Raw genomic sequence first — 16,446 nt, 5'->3', positions numbered from 1 at the left:
CATTTCCATTTAGGAAAGCCAACATATATGGAGCAAGTGCTGTTGGAGATATGCAAGCATATTGCAATAAAGCATGTAACATTTACCAGCATGTCCAGAAGTCATGTGAAATCTACTTATTTTCAGCCCTAAGGTAGTCCTGGGGAAAAAAATCACAGAGCTAATTGCCACTAACATTGTCATCACAAGAGTCATTGACATTATCTTGATTGTCCTACTATGATAGTATTTTTCTCCATCCCCTTGATCCATAGAATTTTATTGTGGATCAAAACTTTCCTCAAGGACATCAAAAAAGGCGCCACCTGTTTCCAAGCCATCCTTTTTCTCAAATACTACAATCACACAAGCTACAATATCTGACTTCAAAGGAAATGATGCAACATTCACTAATAAAACTAACACCCTAAGACTAAATGATGGGAAAACTGTTAGGAAGACCAGTAAGTATTACTTGAATAGGTCATTAGAGACTATAAACATACAAAAGATTAACCTGTGAAGTAGTTGCTAAGAAGTTGTAAAGGAAATCGATATAAGTGGCAGTTGCTGAAAAATGATAATGAAAGTTTTGCAAAGAAGAGTGTTTTACATGTGTCAGGAAAAAGAATAGCACTTAAGTGACGAGTACTAGGGAGTAAATAAGTGGGTATTGGGATCTGATCGACATGACCATTAAAAATGGTTCTAAACCAAAGCTGAAACAGAGAAGAATAAAGAGCAGGACGGAGTTCTGACTGATCCCACAAGGACTAAAAAAGAAAACGGTTACATTCTATTTATTCAGTTTTTTCAAGACCTTAATACTGACTTAAATTTCATAAACAAAACTAAACCAAAAGGTCCATGTTTAGAGTTTCAAGGATAGTCAAACCTGGCACTCCCTTTTCTTGTGAAAAAAGAGTTCCTTTGTAGATGCCCAAGCAGATTTACAGCTAGTTGTGCTGAGACATAACATTTAAAAAAGAGAAACAGAAGCAAAATTTTTTAAAAAAAATATCAAAATAGACATATGAGCTTTCAATTTATGCCCTATGCAACCTACTTCACTATCCATGGCTCCCTAAAAAAATATGGGTCCAACTTTATGTGCCAAACCTAAAGACTTTCAGAGGAAAAAAATTGCTTTAAGATCAAATAAACCTTTTTCCATGAAACCAAATGGTCCTTAACCACACATCACCTGCACGCCTTAATTCCTTTATCAATCCCAAAAACAAGAGCTGCACAGCAAAATAATGAAGCAGAAGAGGCAAGCAACATGCAGAACGCAGTATGGCATAATCAATGATTATTAGATTGATTATTAACAAAGTGAGATAAACCCAAGTAAATGATAAATTCCTCAAAAAGTAAAAAGATAACTACTTCAATATGCCTAAAATACAGAATAGACCTAGCTGGCAAGGCTTATTACATCCATGAGAAAGATAAATACAAAATGTCACAAGGATGCTACTACAATATACCTTTACTTCTCCAGCAGCAGAAGTTTTTTCATCTCGCTTTTGCCATCCAACAGCGATACTTGATTCTGTTCCTAAAACAAGTTGTATCTGAAGAAAACATGGGTCAAGAAACATATAAATTCATCCAGCCTTCATAAAAGTAAAGAAAATATACATGGATGATTATGCTTGTTATACAAGACAAGTTGAAACCGCAAAAACATAAAGAGGAACACAATCAGATAACTCTTTAAAAGTGATGGTCAAATGACTCAAATCAGTGCCAGACCAGATGGTAAACCAAGGTATTACATGTGAATCCCCACCAATGTCTTTTCATATGGATGCGTCGAATTTCTATTCACTAGAAGCTGTTTCCTGGTAAAACCTCTACATCATCATTAAAACAAAACGACAATAAAAGAATGGCCAAACCCTCAGGTCTCTGAGAAATAATTCATACAAGATATATTAAACAGTATGTGTTAGTTACTGCGTTTGGGAAAGAAAATGAGCATGATTCATCTACTCCTTTGAATAGCCTTCACATCCTTCAAAGATTTATTTGAAGTATTGATCTACTTTACATACTTCTGAAGTTTTGAGTTGGGTTTTAAACAATGTGTTCTTTGGCTGCTAAACAGCAGGACTGAAGCCCATTAATATGAAGAGTGGGTGCATTTACCGTGGCTAAGGCAAAAATCTGAAAATCAGGAACATCAACAAGATGCTAAAGACTGCCAACTTTCCTGGCTCACCATCAGGACCTGTACTGGCTTTCTCTATACACCCAACAATTTACCTCAACAGTAACCATCCTCAGGGCATAACACCATCAAGTTTTGTCTTAAATTCTTTCTTTCAAACCAACCAATACACTCCTCAAACTCTTTTGTAGCCCTCAACCCCTCCTCTAGTTACATTTCCATATTGTCACTTAGTATACAAAACACATGAGATTTTTATAAACCCCCAAAGACCATGTTTTAAGTCTTGAATTTTGAGACTACTTAATATGATATAGACACTTCTTTCGTAATCACCCAAATGAAGGCAGCCCAATTCCAATTTTCACATACTCACCTTTTAGACTTGGAATTCATGAAACTCTTCAATGAGGCACATCAAGAAGCTTTATGTCTTAACAAGCTACATAAGTCAAACAAACTCCTGTTAAAAGAGCTTTTTTTCCTTTATTTCTGTATATGCCTTTGAAAGATATTGAAGTCCCTCCCACATGCCAACTCCTTCCAGTCAATTCTGCCATTCACCCAGCTGAGTTTGAAATCATTCGTTCTGCTCATGGACCGAGATGTCACTAAGGAAAGTTACAGTAAAACACTTTCCTTTCCTTGTTAATCAAAGATCGGCTGTATCTCCTCCAATTCTTGATTTGTAAGAAATAGCACCAACTCCTTTAACAAGGGCAAATCAATATGTGCTACAATATATTGATGCTAATTTGATGGTAAGGTCCAAGACAAATTGAGTATAGGTGCAGTTAGGGACATAACCAATTCAATTAGGTTTCAGGGTTAAGGATTTGGTCATACATATGACCACCTTGCTCATTAGAGTGGTTCAGGATCAGATCTTGATAAAAGAGAGAGGGATGAGTTGCCAGGGTTATGATTTTTGAATTGAACCTGTTTATGTACAATATCAGAAGCAGGTAGGATTTGTTGGAGTAAGTCCATTTTTGCAAAGTTCTTGGTTGTAAGATTCTAAAAAATTGTATTCAAATAGGGTTCAAGTTGAGTCCAAATCAAATCAGAAATAGCATCTGATCATAGGCCAGAATGTTAGCATAGCAAAAGCAAAATCAAAAGAGATGCAAAAGGAATGTGAAAACAATAAGATAAATAAATAATTCAATGCATACGTTTCCAACAGTTGCTTCTGATAGATGTCGTGTCCAGGTGTTTGAAAGATTGACTGATCCATCTCTCAAAGAAATTGTTAACCCAGCAGTCGCTGTTGAGTGAAGTGAAATGTGACTGACAAATGCAGCATGATAAAATTCAAATTATTTGTATGCACTTACTGCAGTCGTAAAAGAAAAACCCAAAATAGATTGTACAGATGATGTAACTGTGGGAATGAGAGAGAGAACTTAGAAAAATAAATCCCTACCGAGACGTTTGTACGCCAATAAGAGACCGTAGACCAGCTGTTGCCATGAACTCTATTGAAGCAACTGGGGACACCTGGTGCCGCAGCAAAGCTGTTGCAGCACCAGCTCCAGCATTATCAGTGACTCCCAAGTTCCCAGCAATGACAACAGTGTTGCGCTTGGATACCTGTGACTGAACCTCACTAACCATTGCCATTCTGTCATGAAAATCAAACTTTAGGAGATGGCTAGAAGACAGTAGACATATAGAATGACTGACCATAGTGGATATTTGTCTTGTACAAACACATTAAAGGCAGGGAAGCAATTGGATGTTAGTCTTGTACAAGCACTATGACCATAGTGGATATTTGTCTTGTACAAACAAGAAAGTCATGATATAATGTATCTAGCATAATGCTTCCTTGGTGAAAGAAGGCAGAGGAGTATCGTTATGACGTTGATGATATAGAATTTTTTCAGCACTTACAATAATGGAAACTAACAAATCCATGTCATAGATCTGCTACTGATCAGGTAGGTATTTTACAAAGGCAGTAACATTTAAGGCTAGGTGCTTGGTCTAACTCGAGTTAAGCTGAAATTGGTCTTCATAGCAGGAAACTTTTAACGTGTCATGCCCACTCCAAAATCACTCAAGAATGTCACTCCTGCTTCCTAAGTGCATCCTATCATAAATCTGTTTTGGGAGATCTACTTCCAAGCACCTGCACCCAAATCTGCCCCACCTCCTACTTAAGGGTTCAAGCCTACAAGCTTAGCCAACTTAAATCAATGAAGGATTAACTCTTTGAGCCCAATCAAACTTAATTGTACTTAGTCTTCGATATCCAACCGTGGTGAAAATGTGTTTAGCTCTTTAATCCCAAATACATGGATTTGGGTTTAATTTTCTTAGACCAATCAAGACAAGATATACCTCCAAACTGCAAAATGGGCAAGATAACCTTCAAGACCCTGATTGGAGTTAAGCTACATGACTTCAGAATGCATGCAAGAGCAAGTCAAGTCGTGCATTGCGGCAACCAGAAACTAGAGTGCTTAAGAATTTCAAAAGAAGCACTTATGAAGCAGTTGTGGGTGTGATATCTTGGCAAGCGAGGCATCCTAGGTAGAGGATCTAATTGCTAAGAACTGGGCAAATTTATGTGAGAAAATATGTATGCAATTATGGCATATTACGTTTTAATCATCAGATTAAGGAAAAATATTATGCCTATTAAGATTTTCATATATATTGATACAGAATCAATTAAGTAGTTAAATAGACAAAGCAGCCATATATTTTGTTTAAATAGGTCGTTTTAAGCATCATATGACTGTTAAATAGTAGGCTGAACATTCAAAAAGTCATATCTAATAAAGCCCAAAGCATGCTTGACCTACATGCAAGTGTACGTGAAAGATAACTATACATGCATGTAAGTAGAAGAGACCTACGTAATGTATAAGGCTGGAAATGGGCCCGCGCCAACTTTAGATCGAGCTTCAGGCCAGGTCTAAAAAGGTCTAGGGCGCACTTGGGCCCTAAAAGCCATGGCCCGACTAGGTCTTGGGCTCGATTCAGATCTAACCTTGGCCCACCTCGAAGCCAACCCGACTACAACCCGATGCTCAAGACCTTAAAAAATCCTGTAGTGCCCTCTCTCCCCTCTCTTTGATCATCTCCCTTTCTTCCCCTCCCCTCTCAATGCCCTCCCCCCCCTCTCTCTTCAGCAAGACTCGAGTTTAAGGCGAATCCGTGGGTTCAGGCTCGAGTTAAGGCTGGGGCTAGATCCTGAAAAATCTTTTGGGCCTAGGCCTAGCCTGAAGCCCCATATTTTTTGGACCAAGGTCAACCCATCCTATTTGAACCCTAACAGTTTGAAGGTCCAACATATGGCTTTAGAGAATGCTTCACGGCTAACATCTTCGCTCTTTCAAATAGGTAATTGCAACTGATTTTTCGAGTGGTTTCCTTTCTACTTCACCGAGGCCTTGTGTTCCTATTCTCTATCCTTTTGTCACCCTTCATTCACTCTAGCACCATCATACTCCTTTGGATTAATTTCGCAGTCAAGATATTGTTCTCTATCACAAGAATGTAGAGCTTCTCAATGAAAAAGGCGGAAAGCAAGGCAGTAATAGTGATGGCCATTGTAAGGGACGAATGAGGTGGTGGAGGGAACAAAAGAGTATTTGTGGAGAGACATGCAATTAAAACACCAATCCATGGCCACACTCTTTTTCCCTCATGAATTCAAATCACACCTCCCTTGGCAACTTGACACGAGCTGCAAGCTTTCTTCCTAATAGAATGACTTCGGGAGGGGGATTGACCATGTATTCAAACCTTCTTCCTCAAAATCTTGTGCATAATTTACCATGTCCAAAATAAACTCAATAAAGATTAATATATTTTTAAATATTTCTCACCAAAATAAAGACAATTAATGATTAGAAAGTATATCAAGATTGAATTTTGATGAGACAAACAAAGCAAAATGCATTCAAGGTAACCCACTCAAAGAACCTAATGTGATAAGAAGCAAATAATGTGAAGACGTTGGAGAGTAGATCACTTCAAAGCCCACTTAATGAAGGATTCACATAAGCAAAGTTTAAGGAATAGTCAAAGAAGAAGAGTGTCATAGAAAAGAATGGGAAAACAAACATTGAAGGTCCAATAGTGAATAGCAGTGCTTAAGCAAGAGATGAAAGGAGTGATGGGATGGAAGAAGAAAAGCAGGGCCCTTGGTGATATAGGAAAGCAGGAGTCCAACCCTAAACAAGTCACTGTCACAGGTTGGGAAAACTAAAGCTTTACTTTAGGCCACATGGTAGACCTACACAAGCATGCATGGCTCCTTGGCCCCATATTATACCATCTTTGTTTGATTCATATAATATTGGTAGTACCACTCCTCACATAATTTTTTTTACAGGCATTTAATATCTCACCCTCTTTTGCAAATCAAAGGCTAACAAAAAGAAGAATGAGAATGAAAATATATCATGCCTTCTGTCTAAAGATGCTAAAAAAAAAATACTAGAATGTAGTGATAGGAATGAAACTGAAACTGGTAGCAAAGTTTTAAGTCCCGACGGGACTAGGGGCATCCTGGCTGTCCCATTTCTATGAGAAAATGGGACCAAGACGGGGTTAGGACTCCAAAACCCATCCATATGGGGAGAGAGGAAGAAAGAAGAAAGCATGAAAGGAAGAAAAGATGAAGAATAAGAAAAATTGAAAGAAAAGAAGAAGAAGAAGAAGAAGAAAAGCAAAGAAAGGAAGGAAGGGTGAAGACAAGAACAAAAGGTAGGAAGGAAGAAAGAAAACAGAAGAGGAAAAAAGTAAAAAAGAAATAAAGGAAGGGATAAGAAAAAGAAATAAAAACAAAAGGAAAGGATGGTAGGAAAAAAATAAAGAAAGAAAGAAAGGAAAGAAAGAAAGAAGAAAAGAAAAGAAAAGAAGAAGGGGAGATAAACGAAGGATATCTATCAGGATGCATGACTGAGACAGCCGCTGAGATGGAGCAAGACAGCAGGGCGTCTCGTTCCATGGAGAAACTGGGACACCCCCATCCCACGGAATCTAAAACCTTGACTGATAACGCTTTGTTTTATACCCCTTAGGCCTTGAATAGAAACCAATAGAAAGAATTATAAATATAGTTATTTTGTATTAATGGAGCATAGTCTCCAATCATCTAACGAGGGTGAACCTTGGTGCAAAGGTAAGGTTGCTCCATTATGACATGGGTGTCAAGAATTCAAAACATGGGAACAGCCGCTCCGCGTGCAAAGGAAAGGCTGCATATATTTGATTCTTCCCAAACCCCATGGTGGCAAGAGCCTCGTGCAATGGCCCACCTTTTTTAAGTCGCTAGTCATCTAGCGTGCATTCTCACTAAACAACTAACTGCTTTTATCACCCTCAAATCCAAGTTCTGTGATGATTGCAAACTAAGATGTTCTCGTAAGAAATTAAGTACCCTCCTAGCATCAAAGAATAATTGTGCCACTAAAATTATAAGCCAGTAATCAAGCAAACTGCATCACATGATGCAATATATATACAAAATGGAAATATATAGAAATTAAAAGTTTTAGAATCAGAAAATAAATTTTGCTATGCAAGAAAATAATATTTTCTCAAATAAGCAAATTAACAAAAGTGAAATCAACTTTTCTATGCAAACATGCTCAGACATTCCATGGTTATAGATTGCCATTGGGTTTCAAAAAATAGAAAATTAGACAGTTTTTGTGAAATCTAATCATTTGAGTAAGAGCAGAAAACAATTCATAAAGCTTGTCAATAGTTAAATATGCTAATAAAGGAACTTTCCAGTACAGGGTACTGATTATATATGCTAATAAGCAATACTTTCTAATACTGGCTTGTAATCCCACATCAGCTATAAATTTAAACATATAGCTCTTTAAATATATCTATGTTAAACTAGATGATGCATCTCCTACAATTTATCCAAACAGCATTTGCCAAATTGATATGAGGAAAGCCACAATTAATGAGTTATGTTTATCTTTTGCAAAGTGATCTTGTGAACAAAAGAAGCAGGCTATAACACAGCTACAGAAGTTTGAAAAAAATAAATAAATACTAGACCAAAGATAAGAAAAGTACAACAGAAAACGTAGATGACAAGCAAGTTGTACCCTTTCATGATGCCACGACCGCTTAGATATCGTGGCAAAGAAAAATTAGCGATAATTGAACCAGTTGGTCGAGCATGAGCAAATACCCTCTCTTCCTCTTTGCGACGCTGTAACCTTTCCAATTCTTCCTTAATTTCCTCTGGCCTCTTCAACCTTGGACCAAGCTCCAAGCCCGAGCTCAGCCCTTCCATGCCATAGATATCATATATTTGTCTTTTGTTCTCATCGCTTAAGATCTCATATGCATCACGGATCCTTTGAAAATTTTCCGTGGCAATATCCTTCATCTATAATAAAGAAAAAACAAACTCATGATGCAGAAACTGTATTCCGTGATACATGAGCATGATAAAGCATTGTTTAACAAAGCAAATATCATATGCACTTGTCAAATTGGATTATTTGCTGTAGGAATTTCCTTCTATAATCAAAATAAAACTCAAAATGGATATATTACATGCTACAATAATATGAATTTCATAGTTCATCATAAAAGAAAATGAGAAAATTGAATGCATATAAACATGCATGATATTGGTAGGCCCAAGCAAAGTACAAAAAATAGGCATAACTAAAACCCATGGTACTATTAATACAGGTAATCTTACATCTATAGAATGTCACGGTCATCTCTACAGGGTGGTAAGCAATAGCTCAACAAGCAGGAACACTGTGGTTCCTGGCACCAAGCAGACTCTCGTACATCTTGATTTTAAGAGAGTAATCACAAGCATTACATCAAACTAACTCTGTATTTGATCCGCCAACTGAAACTATTTTTAGTCAGTTGACAGTTTGAAGGTTTACCCGCTTGCTATCACATATATTCAGAAATTATATAACTTTCTTTTCAAGCCACTATTAAGTAGAAGGGAACAAAACATGATTGGAAAAGATGAAGGGAGGAAGAGACAATGAAACAAAGCACAGTTACTTTGATCCTGTTCCCCTCTTCATCACCACCATAAAACAAACTGATTAGTAAACTGCTTCAAGCACTTGCTTCATGCTTTTTGATCAATTGCTGCTCATATTCATGCAAGTACATTTTCCAATTTTTATTGCTTCCACTATTTCTAAACCAGTTGTGCCACCAAGTCCTGGGGAAATGTTAGACATTAAGGTGGAATTCCCTTATAGCAAGGTGGCAATCCTTTAAGATAGGATATCATGAGAGAATAGATATTTCTATTATAAATAATTTGATGATAGAGTTGTATCCACTAATCTCCATTTTGATGTGATCTAAAGGTACAAAAGGTATGAATTTTCATGGCATTCCAATACGCAAGAGTTTGTTGAAGATCTAAAGGATGATTTGACCCTTTGATTAAGCATGTGTGCATGTGCAACAAGCATTTTTATCATGTGTTTTCGCTTATACTTTATGCTAAAACTTGGACAGATTGCTCATCCATCTCTTCCTTTTGAATCATGAAGTTGGAAGATTACCACCAACCATTGCCCATTGGATCTGAATTTGTAGGTTTTTATTTGCACAAGTCAGATGAATGGTTTTTGAACAATCTACACTTTGATTATGCATCTGTTTTGAAAAGCTTTTCATACTACATGCAGCCAGAATCACAATCATCATGGTGCTTGATCGTTATGTCCTAGACACCTACATAGAAATTCCTCAACAATTTTTATCAGGTCTAACTGCTAGACCAATCGGAAAGTCCTTCAAAAAGAACCCAGTATTTTGCCAGTGGTTCGGGGTGCAAGGTTAGACTTTCTTGTTATCATAAGCTTTAATTATTTAAGGAAACAGTGGGATATTTTTCAGATTTTCAAGTGAGCTACACATAGCCCTCAAAAGATTATGCCGCTTCAGATGTTATCTTCAGCTGCCAGCAAATAAAAGCAAAAATCTAGCAAGTTAGCGTGCCCTTCTATATAAAATTGTTACCGTAATAAAGAATATTATATAGATAAATCATTACTGGATTCTAACACCTACTCAGATGCCATAATTCTCGCTTTATCGATCAAGAACAAGAAAATAAAAAGCTTCTCAGCCCCCAAATTATCTCCTTGTTCTATAAATTCTTGATTATAACCAATAATTAGCCTCAAAATACTATCAGAATCTCATCTTAAATTACGCATAAAGCTTTTTCAATAGAACACGAAAAAAGAATACACGATATCATGTAAGTCGTCAAAATGCAAGAACTACATGAAGCAGAGAAGAGATAGAGAGACAGAGAGCGAGAGCATATGATACGAGGTGTTTGTGATGAGATCGGGACCTGAGGGGCTTGGTACTTGTCGGGGTGGTAGATTTGGGCCCATTGGCGGTAGGCCTTGCGGATCTCCTCGTCGGACGCGTCAGGGGAGACGTGGAGCAGGGCGTAGAGGTCCCTTTCCGGCGCCTGCTCATTCTTCTTCATCGCTCCCCCCTCCTCCCTTTCTTCTCCTCCTTGGATGAGAGGTTAGGACAAAAGGAAAGGGTGGGCGTGAGCGAGGCCTTTCTTTCCTTTTCTTAGTAGTTTCTTGGGTGAGGGTTTTAGGAAGGTCCGGGGGGTTTTGAGCCCCTGAGAGGGAGCGGCGGGAGGCACGTGTGCATTCGGCGGTGCGGCGCTGGCGCACGTTCCGCCCGAAGTGGCTCGATTACTTATCACCAGTACCGAGCACGCTAAAATAACGTCATTGATTTTGTTTCAAAATTTTAACTGCTTCATTAAAATCACGTTAAGGAGATTTTAGAGTAAAAATCATCATTTCGTTTTTTATGATTTGAGATTTTTAAATTTTTAAATTTTGAGATTTTTTAGATGCTAGGTTGTTAAAAGATTTGAAAACAAAAATTTATAGAAGAAATGTTAGACATCTCGAATTTGGATCAGACCGAACTCTTTGGTCTCAGTAGAGAACAACTTTCTGTGAAAACCGAGAAAGCTCGTGCTAATAAAGATCGACGGTTATGGCAACACTGCAGTCAAAGCACGATCGGCGTAATTACCGCCGCATGCTGCTCACGCGGGAGGTTTTCACGTTGTAAACGTGCAGCTGACCGTTATCTTGCAATTAAAGTACGTCACGCCAAACTAGATAACGAATCAGTATACTATCCTATATAAATAGGTGGCTCGAGGGTCCTAAAACGGGCTCATTTGGAGACTCCTCTCTACAAAATTTCTCTATTTCATGTTGTTGCTCTATCATTTTGACTTAGGCATCAGAGGGCCCCGCTGAAAACTTTTCGGCAAGTAAACTTCATGCAGGTCATCCTTGAAGGCGACCAGTTCTTCCTCACCTCGATTATCTCATTCAGTTTGGTTCTCACCGACTTTAAAGTAAGTCGAGCCATGCTTCGACCTTAGTTCTGGATTTAGCGTCAATAGATTGGCGCTAGAAGAAGGGTTAGCTATACCACCACCAAATGAAGGGAGAAATCATCAATATGAGGTTACGAAGGACTCGCAGTGCATCTTATACCTCGCAGCATTGTACTTCGACCTCACGAGGTTCATTGCAGAGTTTGGAACATGCCCTATCGGTACAACCCGCTATACTTGTGAACACTGAGCAATTTAATATGCTCGCACAAAGGTGCAGGCTTTAACCACGACAATTCAGGGCTTACAACAAATAGCAGTGCGGCTGAAACCAGTCCGACCGAACCTGTTTAGTCTAGTCACCATTCCCAACAACCACAGAGCCACACGTGCCAAATTAGCCATCATTCTCGACGCCAAAGCCCAGAGCGATCTCGCCAAAGTTAGCACATGTGTCAAAGGGGTCCTAGTCGGCATAGGAAGCAAAGTACTCCAAGCCCCTATTCCGACAACGATTCCGCTCCGAGTCTCTTGTTTCCTCGCTATACGGGGCCCTTGCCTTAGCAGGAAGTCGACCTCATTAGAAAAATCGAGAAGATGGGCCATCAGATTCAGTCCCTTATGGGACATACTTCGAGGACAAATAATGACCTCAACTTCAGTACAGAACCCTCCTTTTCTCGGCAGATCATAGAGGAGTCGATCCCACATCGGTTCAAAATGCCTCAAGTAGAACTACATAATAGCACCTGTAATCCTTTGGACCATTTGGAGAGCTTCAAAGCTCTTATGATGTTGCATGGGGCCACCGACGCCGTCCTTTGTAAATTTTTTTCTGCAATCCTTCGCAAAGCAGCTTGGTTTTAATTTTATGGGCTTCGGCCCGGATTTATTCATTCTTTCGAGCAACTTGAACATCTTTTTATGGCACACTTTGTCTCCAGTTGAAGACAGCATCGTGGTTTCGATGTGTTGCTCGATATCAAGCAAAAGAAAAAATGAGTCCCTCGTAGATTATGTCAACCGCTTCAATGCAGCGACATTGAAAGTCTGCGACCTAGATCAGTCGATCGCGATGTCGGCAATGAAGGGCGGGCTTGAGGCCGTCTTGTTTTCTCTTCTCCTTGGAAAAGCGCTTCCCCATGGACTTTGCCGAGATGTTGGCACGAGCAAAAAATATGCCAACACGGAGGAAGCCATGGCCTCCCATCGCAAGTCTGCTGAAAGAAGACCTAGCTGAGGAGGCAAAAGGAGATACGAAGAGCGAGGTGCATCAAAGAGTACTTCACCCCTAGAAGAAAAGAGCTCACGATGACCAAAGAGTCCTCCTCTAAAGTTTGAGAGGTATACCCCTCTCAATGCATTGAGGACTCAGATCCTTATGGAAATCGAAGGCCGAGGATACCTGCAGCCTCCACATCGGATGAAGGCAATAACAAACAAAAGAGATAAGAAGAAGTATTGTCGTTTTCACCAAGACCAAGGGCATGATACCGAGGAATGCATCCAACTCAAAGACGACATTGAGGCACTCATTCTATGTGGATGGTTGGATCGGCATGTGCATGCTCAGCGTGATTGAGAAGGACCTGCCTCAGCCGCCAATCAGCCACCCTCAAAGCCAATCGATAATCACTCGACATCAGGGATTATCAACACAATCGCTGGCGGTACTTCCAAGGTTCCAAGCACCTCGGACAATCGAGCCCGGTAGGAGGCCAAACCTGCTTCGAAGAGATAATGCACAGGAGATGTCATTTCTTTCTCTGACGCCGATCTGGGAGGAATACAAACTCCTCATGATAATGTCATGGTTATTTCTCTTACAATTGCAAATTACAATGTAAAGAGAATTCTAGTTGATAATGGAATTCAACCGACGTATTATTTTATGATGCCTTCCAAAGATTAAGCTACCATCTAAGCGACTGCGAAAAGTCAATACACCTCTAGTCGGCTTCTTAGGAGATTCTGTTCCATGGAAGGTATGATTAATCTGCCGATCACCGTGGGACAAGAGCCAAAACAAATTATGAGGTTAGATTTTCTGGTGGTTTGAGTTCCCTCAACTTACAATGCAATATTGGGCTGACCTGGCCTCAATGCTTTTTAAGTTGTGGTCTCTACTTACCATTTACTCATGCGATTTCCTACAAGAAACAGAGTGAGAGATATTCGAGATGACCAAATGTTAGCTTATCAACGCTACATGACCACCCTTAAAGTAAAAAAACCAATGAAAACTCTATCTATTAAAGGGTTGGATACAAGGGATGAACTGAAGAAACAACAGAGAGAACCAACCGAAGAATTGGTACATGTACCCTGAGGAAAGAACCCGACCGAACTATGTAGATTAGCTCGAGCCAAGATGAAGAAAATCCGGCTAAAGTGATCAACTTTCTCCACACCAATACTGATGTCTTCGTCTGGTCGGCCACTAACATGCCGGGAATAAGTTATGAAGTGATCGTTCATAAGCTTAATGTGAACCGGGCATACCAACCTGTACGGCAGAAGAAACGGAACTTCGCCATAGAAAGATAACAAGTCATAGACCAAAAAGTCGGCAAACTTTTGGAGGTCGGCTTTGTTCGCAAGGTGAATTATCCTAACTGGCTGGCCAATGTTGTACTTGTCAAAAAAGCTAATAAAAAAAAAATGAGTTTGTATTGATTATATCGACCTGAATAAGACTTTTCCTAAAGACAGCTTTCCACTTTCGAGGATTAATGAGCTCGTGGATGTGACCTCGGGACATCAGGTGTTAACCTTCATGGATGCATTCTCTGGGTATAACCAAATTCAAATGACGTCCGAAGACGAGAAAAAATTAGTCTCCCTTACTGATAAGAGCCTCTACTATCACAAGGTCATGCCTTTTGGCTTAAAAAATGTAGGAGCAACTTACCAAGGGCTCGTCAACAAAATTTTTAAAGAGCAGATCGGCCAAAAAATGGAGGTATATGTAGATGACATGCTTGTGAAAAGCCAAGCAGCAAAGCAACATATAACCGACCTGGAGGAGGCTTTCATGGCCCTTAGAAAATTCCGAATAAAGCTTAATCCAACAAAGTGCACTTTCGAAGCTACCTCGAGCAAATTCTTGAGATTTATGGTAACACAATGAGGCATCGAGGCAAATCTGGAGAAAATTCGAGCAGTACAGAAAATGCGGCCATTGAGACTGTCAGAGAAGTTCAACGTCTGGCTGGTCGGATTGTAGCACTTGAAAGATTTATGTCCAAATCAACAGAGCACTACCTCCCATTCTTCAAGGCTTTGAAGCATCCAATAAATTTTCAGTGGACTGAGGAGTGTCAAGTGGCCTTTGATCAACTAAAAGAGTATCTTAGCTCATCACCTCTCCTTACAAAGCCACAGGTCAGAGAAATGCTTTATCTATACTTAGTTGTTTCTCCTTATAATGTAAGTTCGGTCTTAGTACGAGAAGAAGAAAGATGTGAGAAGCCGATCTACTATACAAGTCGGATCCTGCAAGATGCCGACATGAAGTATTCCAAGTTGGAAAAGACTGTCTATGCCCTCACCATCTCCGCTCGAAAGCTCTGGCTATATTTTCAAGCCCATTCAGTCATAATCCTAACCGACCAACTAATGAAGCAAATTTTGCAAAGACCTAAAATGCAGAATGATTAGCAAAGTGGGCAATGGAGCTTGAAAAATTCATCCTTGAGTATCAACCTCGGCTATCAATTAAAGCACAAGTGTTGACGGACTTTCTGGAGGAATGTACCATTCTCGATGAAGATCCTTCTGAGTTCTCCAAGAAAAAGAAGACTACTAAACACCATAGATCTTACACGTAGATAGGTCATCAAGCTCAGGGGGCAGCGGGGCTAGACTCACACTTACTACCTAGATAGAGTAATTATGGAGAATGCACTGCAATTCGAATTTCCAACCTCAAATAATAAATTTGAATATGAAACGCTTATTATCGGGCTCAAGTTTGTTAAGGAGCTCGGCATTCAGCAATTAAAGGTCATCAGTGACTCACGGATAGTTGTTGGCCAAGTGCGAGAAGAGTTGAGGCTCGGGCGTCGTTAATGATTAAATATCTACAAAAAATAAAAGACATCAATTCGGCTTTTCATAGCTTTGACATACAACAAATTTCTCGAACAAAAAATGCAAGGACCATCTGCCGTCAAAATTGGCCACCCAGAGGGTTGTCAAGGCGGAATCAGACTTATTGACAGACCACCTCAGAATGTAGAGTCTAAAAGCCCGAGCTAAGAAATCTGGTGCAGGAGCAAGAGCTGAAGGGTTGTCTTCCGCTAGAGCTGACAAGCTCGAACCAGCCCGTGCTGAGGTATTAGCCTCGAATGATGATGGACAAAAAGAAATGATTGCAGCAGATGGCTGGGCAAGGATGACCCCCTTTGGAGGAGCCGACTTAATCGGTGACACAATCTTGACCTCGGGGTCGAGCTCCACATTCTCTGTTCGAGGTACCGGCACCTTGGGAGAGACCTCGGGAACCAAGGCCTCAAGTGCTGCTTCAGTAGGAGTTGAGGAGGAATTCTCCCTTCAACTTCTTTTTTTGAAGGGTTTCACCCCCAGATGCCACGATTGCTCCCTTGCGCATGGCTTTTCGGATCAGCGCTAGATCGGTCTCCATATAGCTCCCTTCAACTTCTTCTTATGAGGGGTTTCACCCCCAGACGCCACGATTGCTCTCTTGCACATGGCTTTTCGGATCAGCGCCAGATCGGTCTCCATAGCTGCAACAACTGTAAGATCAAAGACAAGGTTAGATAGAAACATAATGCTAAGGAGAACAGATAAAAATTATGAACAAATTTATCTTGAGGAATAGATGGGCTTAGACCAATGTTAATCAATGTTTCCTTGGATAACAATTCTTATAAAGGAAGAATCTTGGATTTAAGAA

The 16,446-nt window shown here is 39.7% G+C and overlaps 1 protein-coding gene across 3 annotated transcripts in view; it reads right to left on the bottom strand.

Moving 5' to 3' along the window:
- LOC103705124 (chaperone protein dnaJ 13) overlaps positions 1 to 10,760 on the bottom strand; it is a 30,586-nt gene extending 19,826 nt beyond the window's left edge. For 2 of the 3 annotated variants that reach the window (XR_603742.4, XM_008788740.4), the window contains exons 1-5: positions 10,500 to 10,759; positions 8,245 to 8,531; positions 3,582 to 3,779; positions 3,331 to 3,445; positions 1,470 to 1,556 (exon numbers count right to left, since the gene is read on the bottom strand). Coding sequence is in view for 1 of the 3 variants with exons in the window: in XM_008788740.4 (XP_008786962.2) it covers positions 1,470 to 1,556; positions 3,331 to 3,445; positions 3,582 to 3,779; positions 8,245 to 8,531; positions 10,500 to 10,640 (828 nt within the window). In the remaining 2 variants the exon portion in view is untranslated. Of the gene's footprint in view, positions 1 to 1,469; positions 1,557 to 3,330; positions 3,446 to 3,581; positions 3,780 to 8,244; positions 8,532 to 10,499 lie in introns of all 3 variants that reach the window. The other variant, XR_005509213.1, reaches the window with a different exon arrangement.
- Between the last annotated feature and the right edge of the window lie 5,686 nt (positions 10,761 to 16,446).

The sequence above is a fragment of the Phoenix dactylifera genome, chromosome 2 (assembly GCF_009389715.1).
Source record: "Phoenix dactylifera cultivar Barhee BC4 chromosome 2, palm_55x_up_171113_PBpolish2nd_filt_p, whole genome shotgun sequence".
NCBI classification, from domain to species: domain Eukaryota; kingdom Viridiplantae; phylum Streptophyta; class Magnoliopsida; order Arecales; family Arecaceae; genus Phoenix; species Phoenix dactylifera.
The sequence above is the reverse complement of the archived record's forward strand: the minus strand, read 5'-3'. Positions and strand labels throughout refer to the sequence as shown.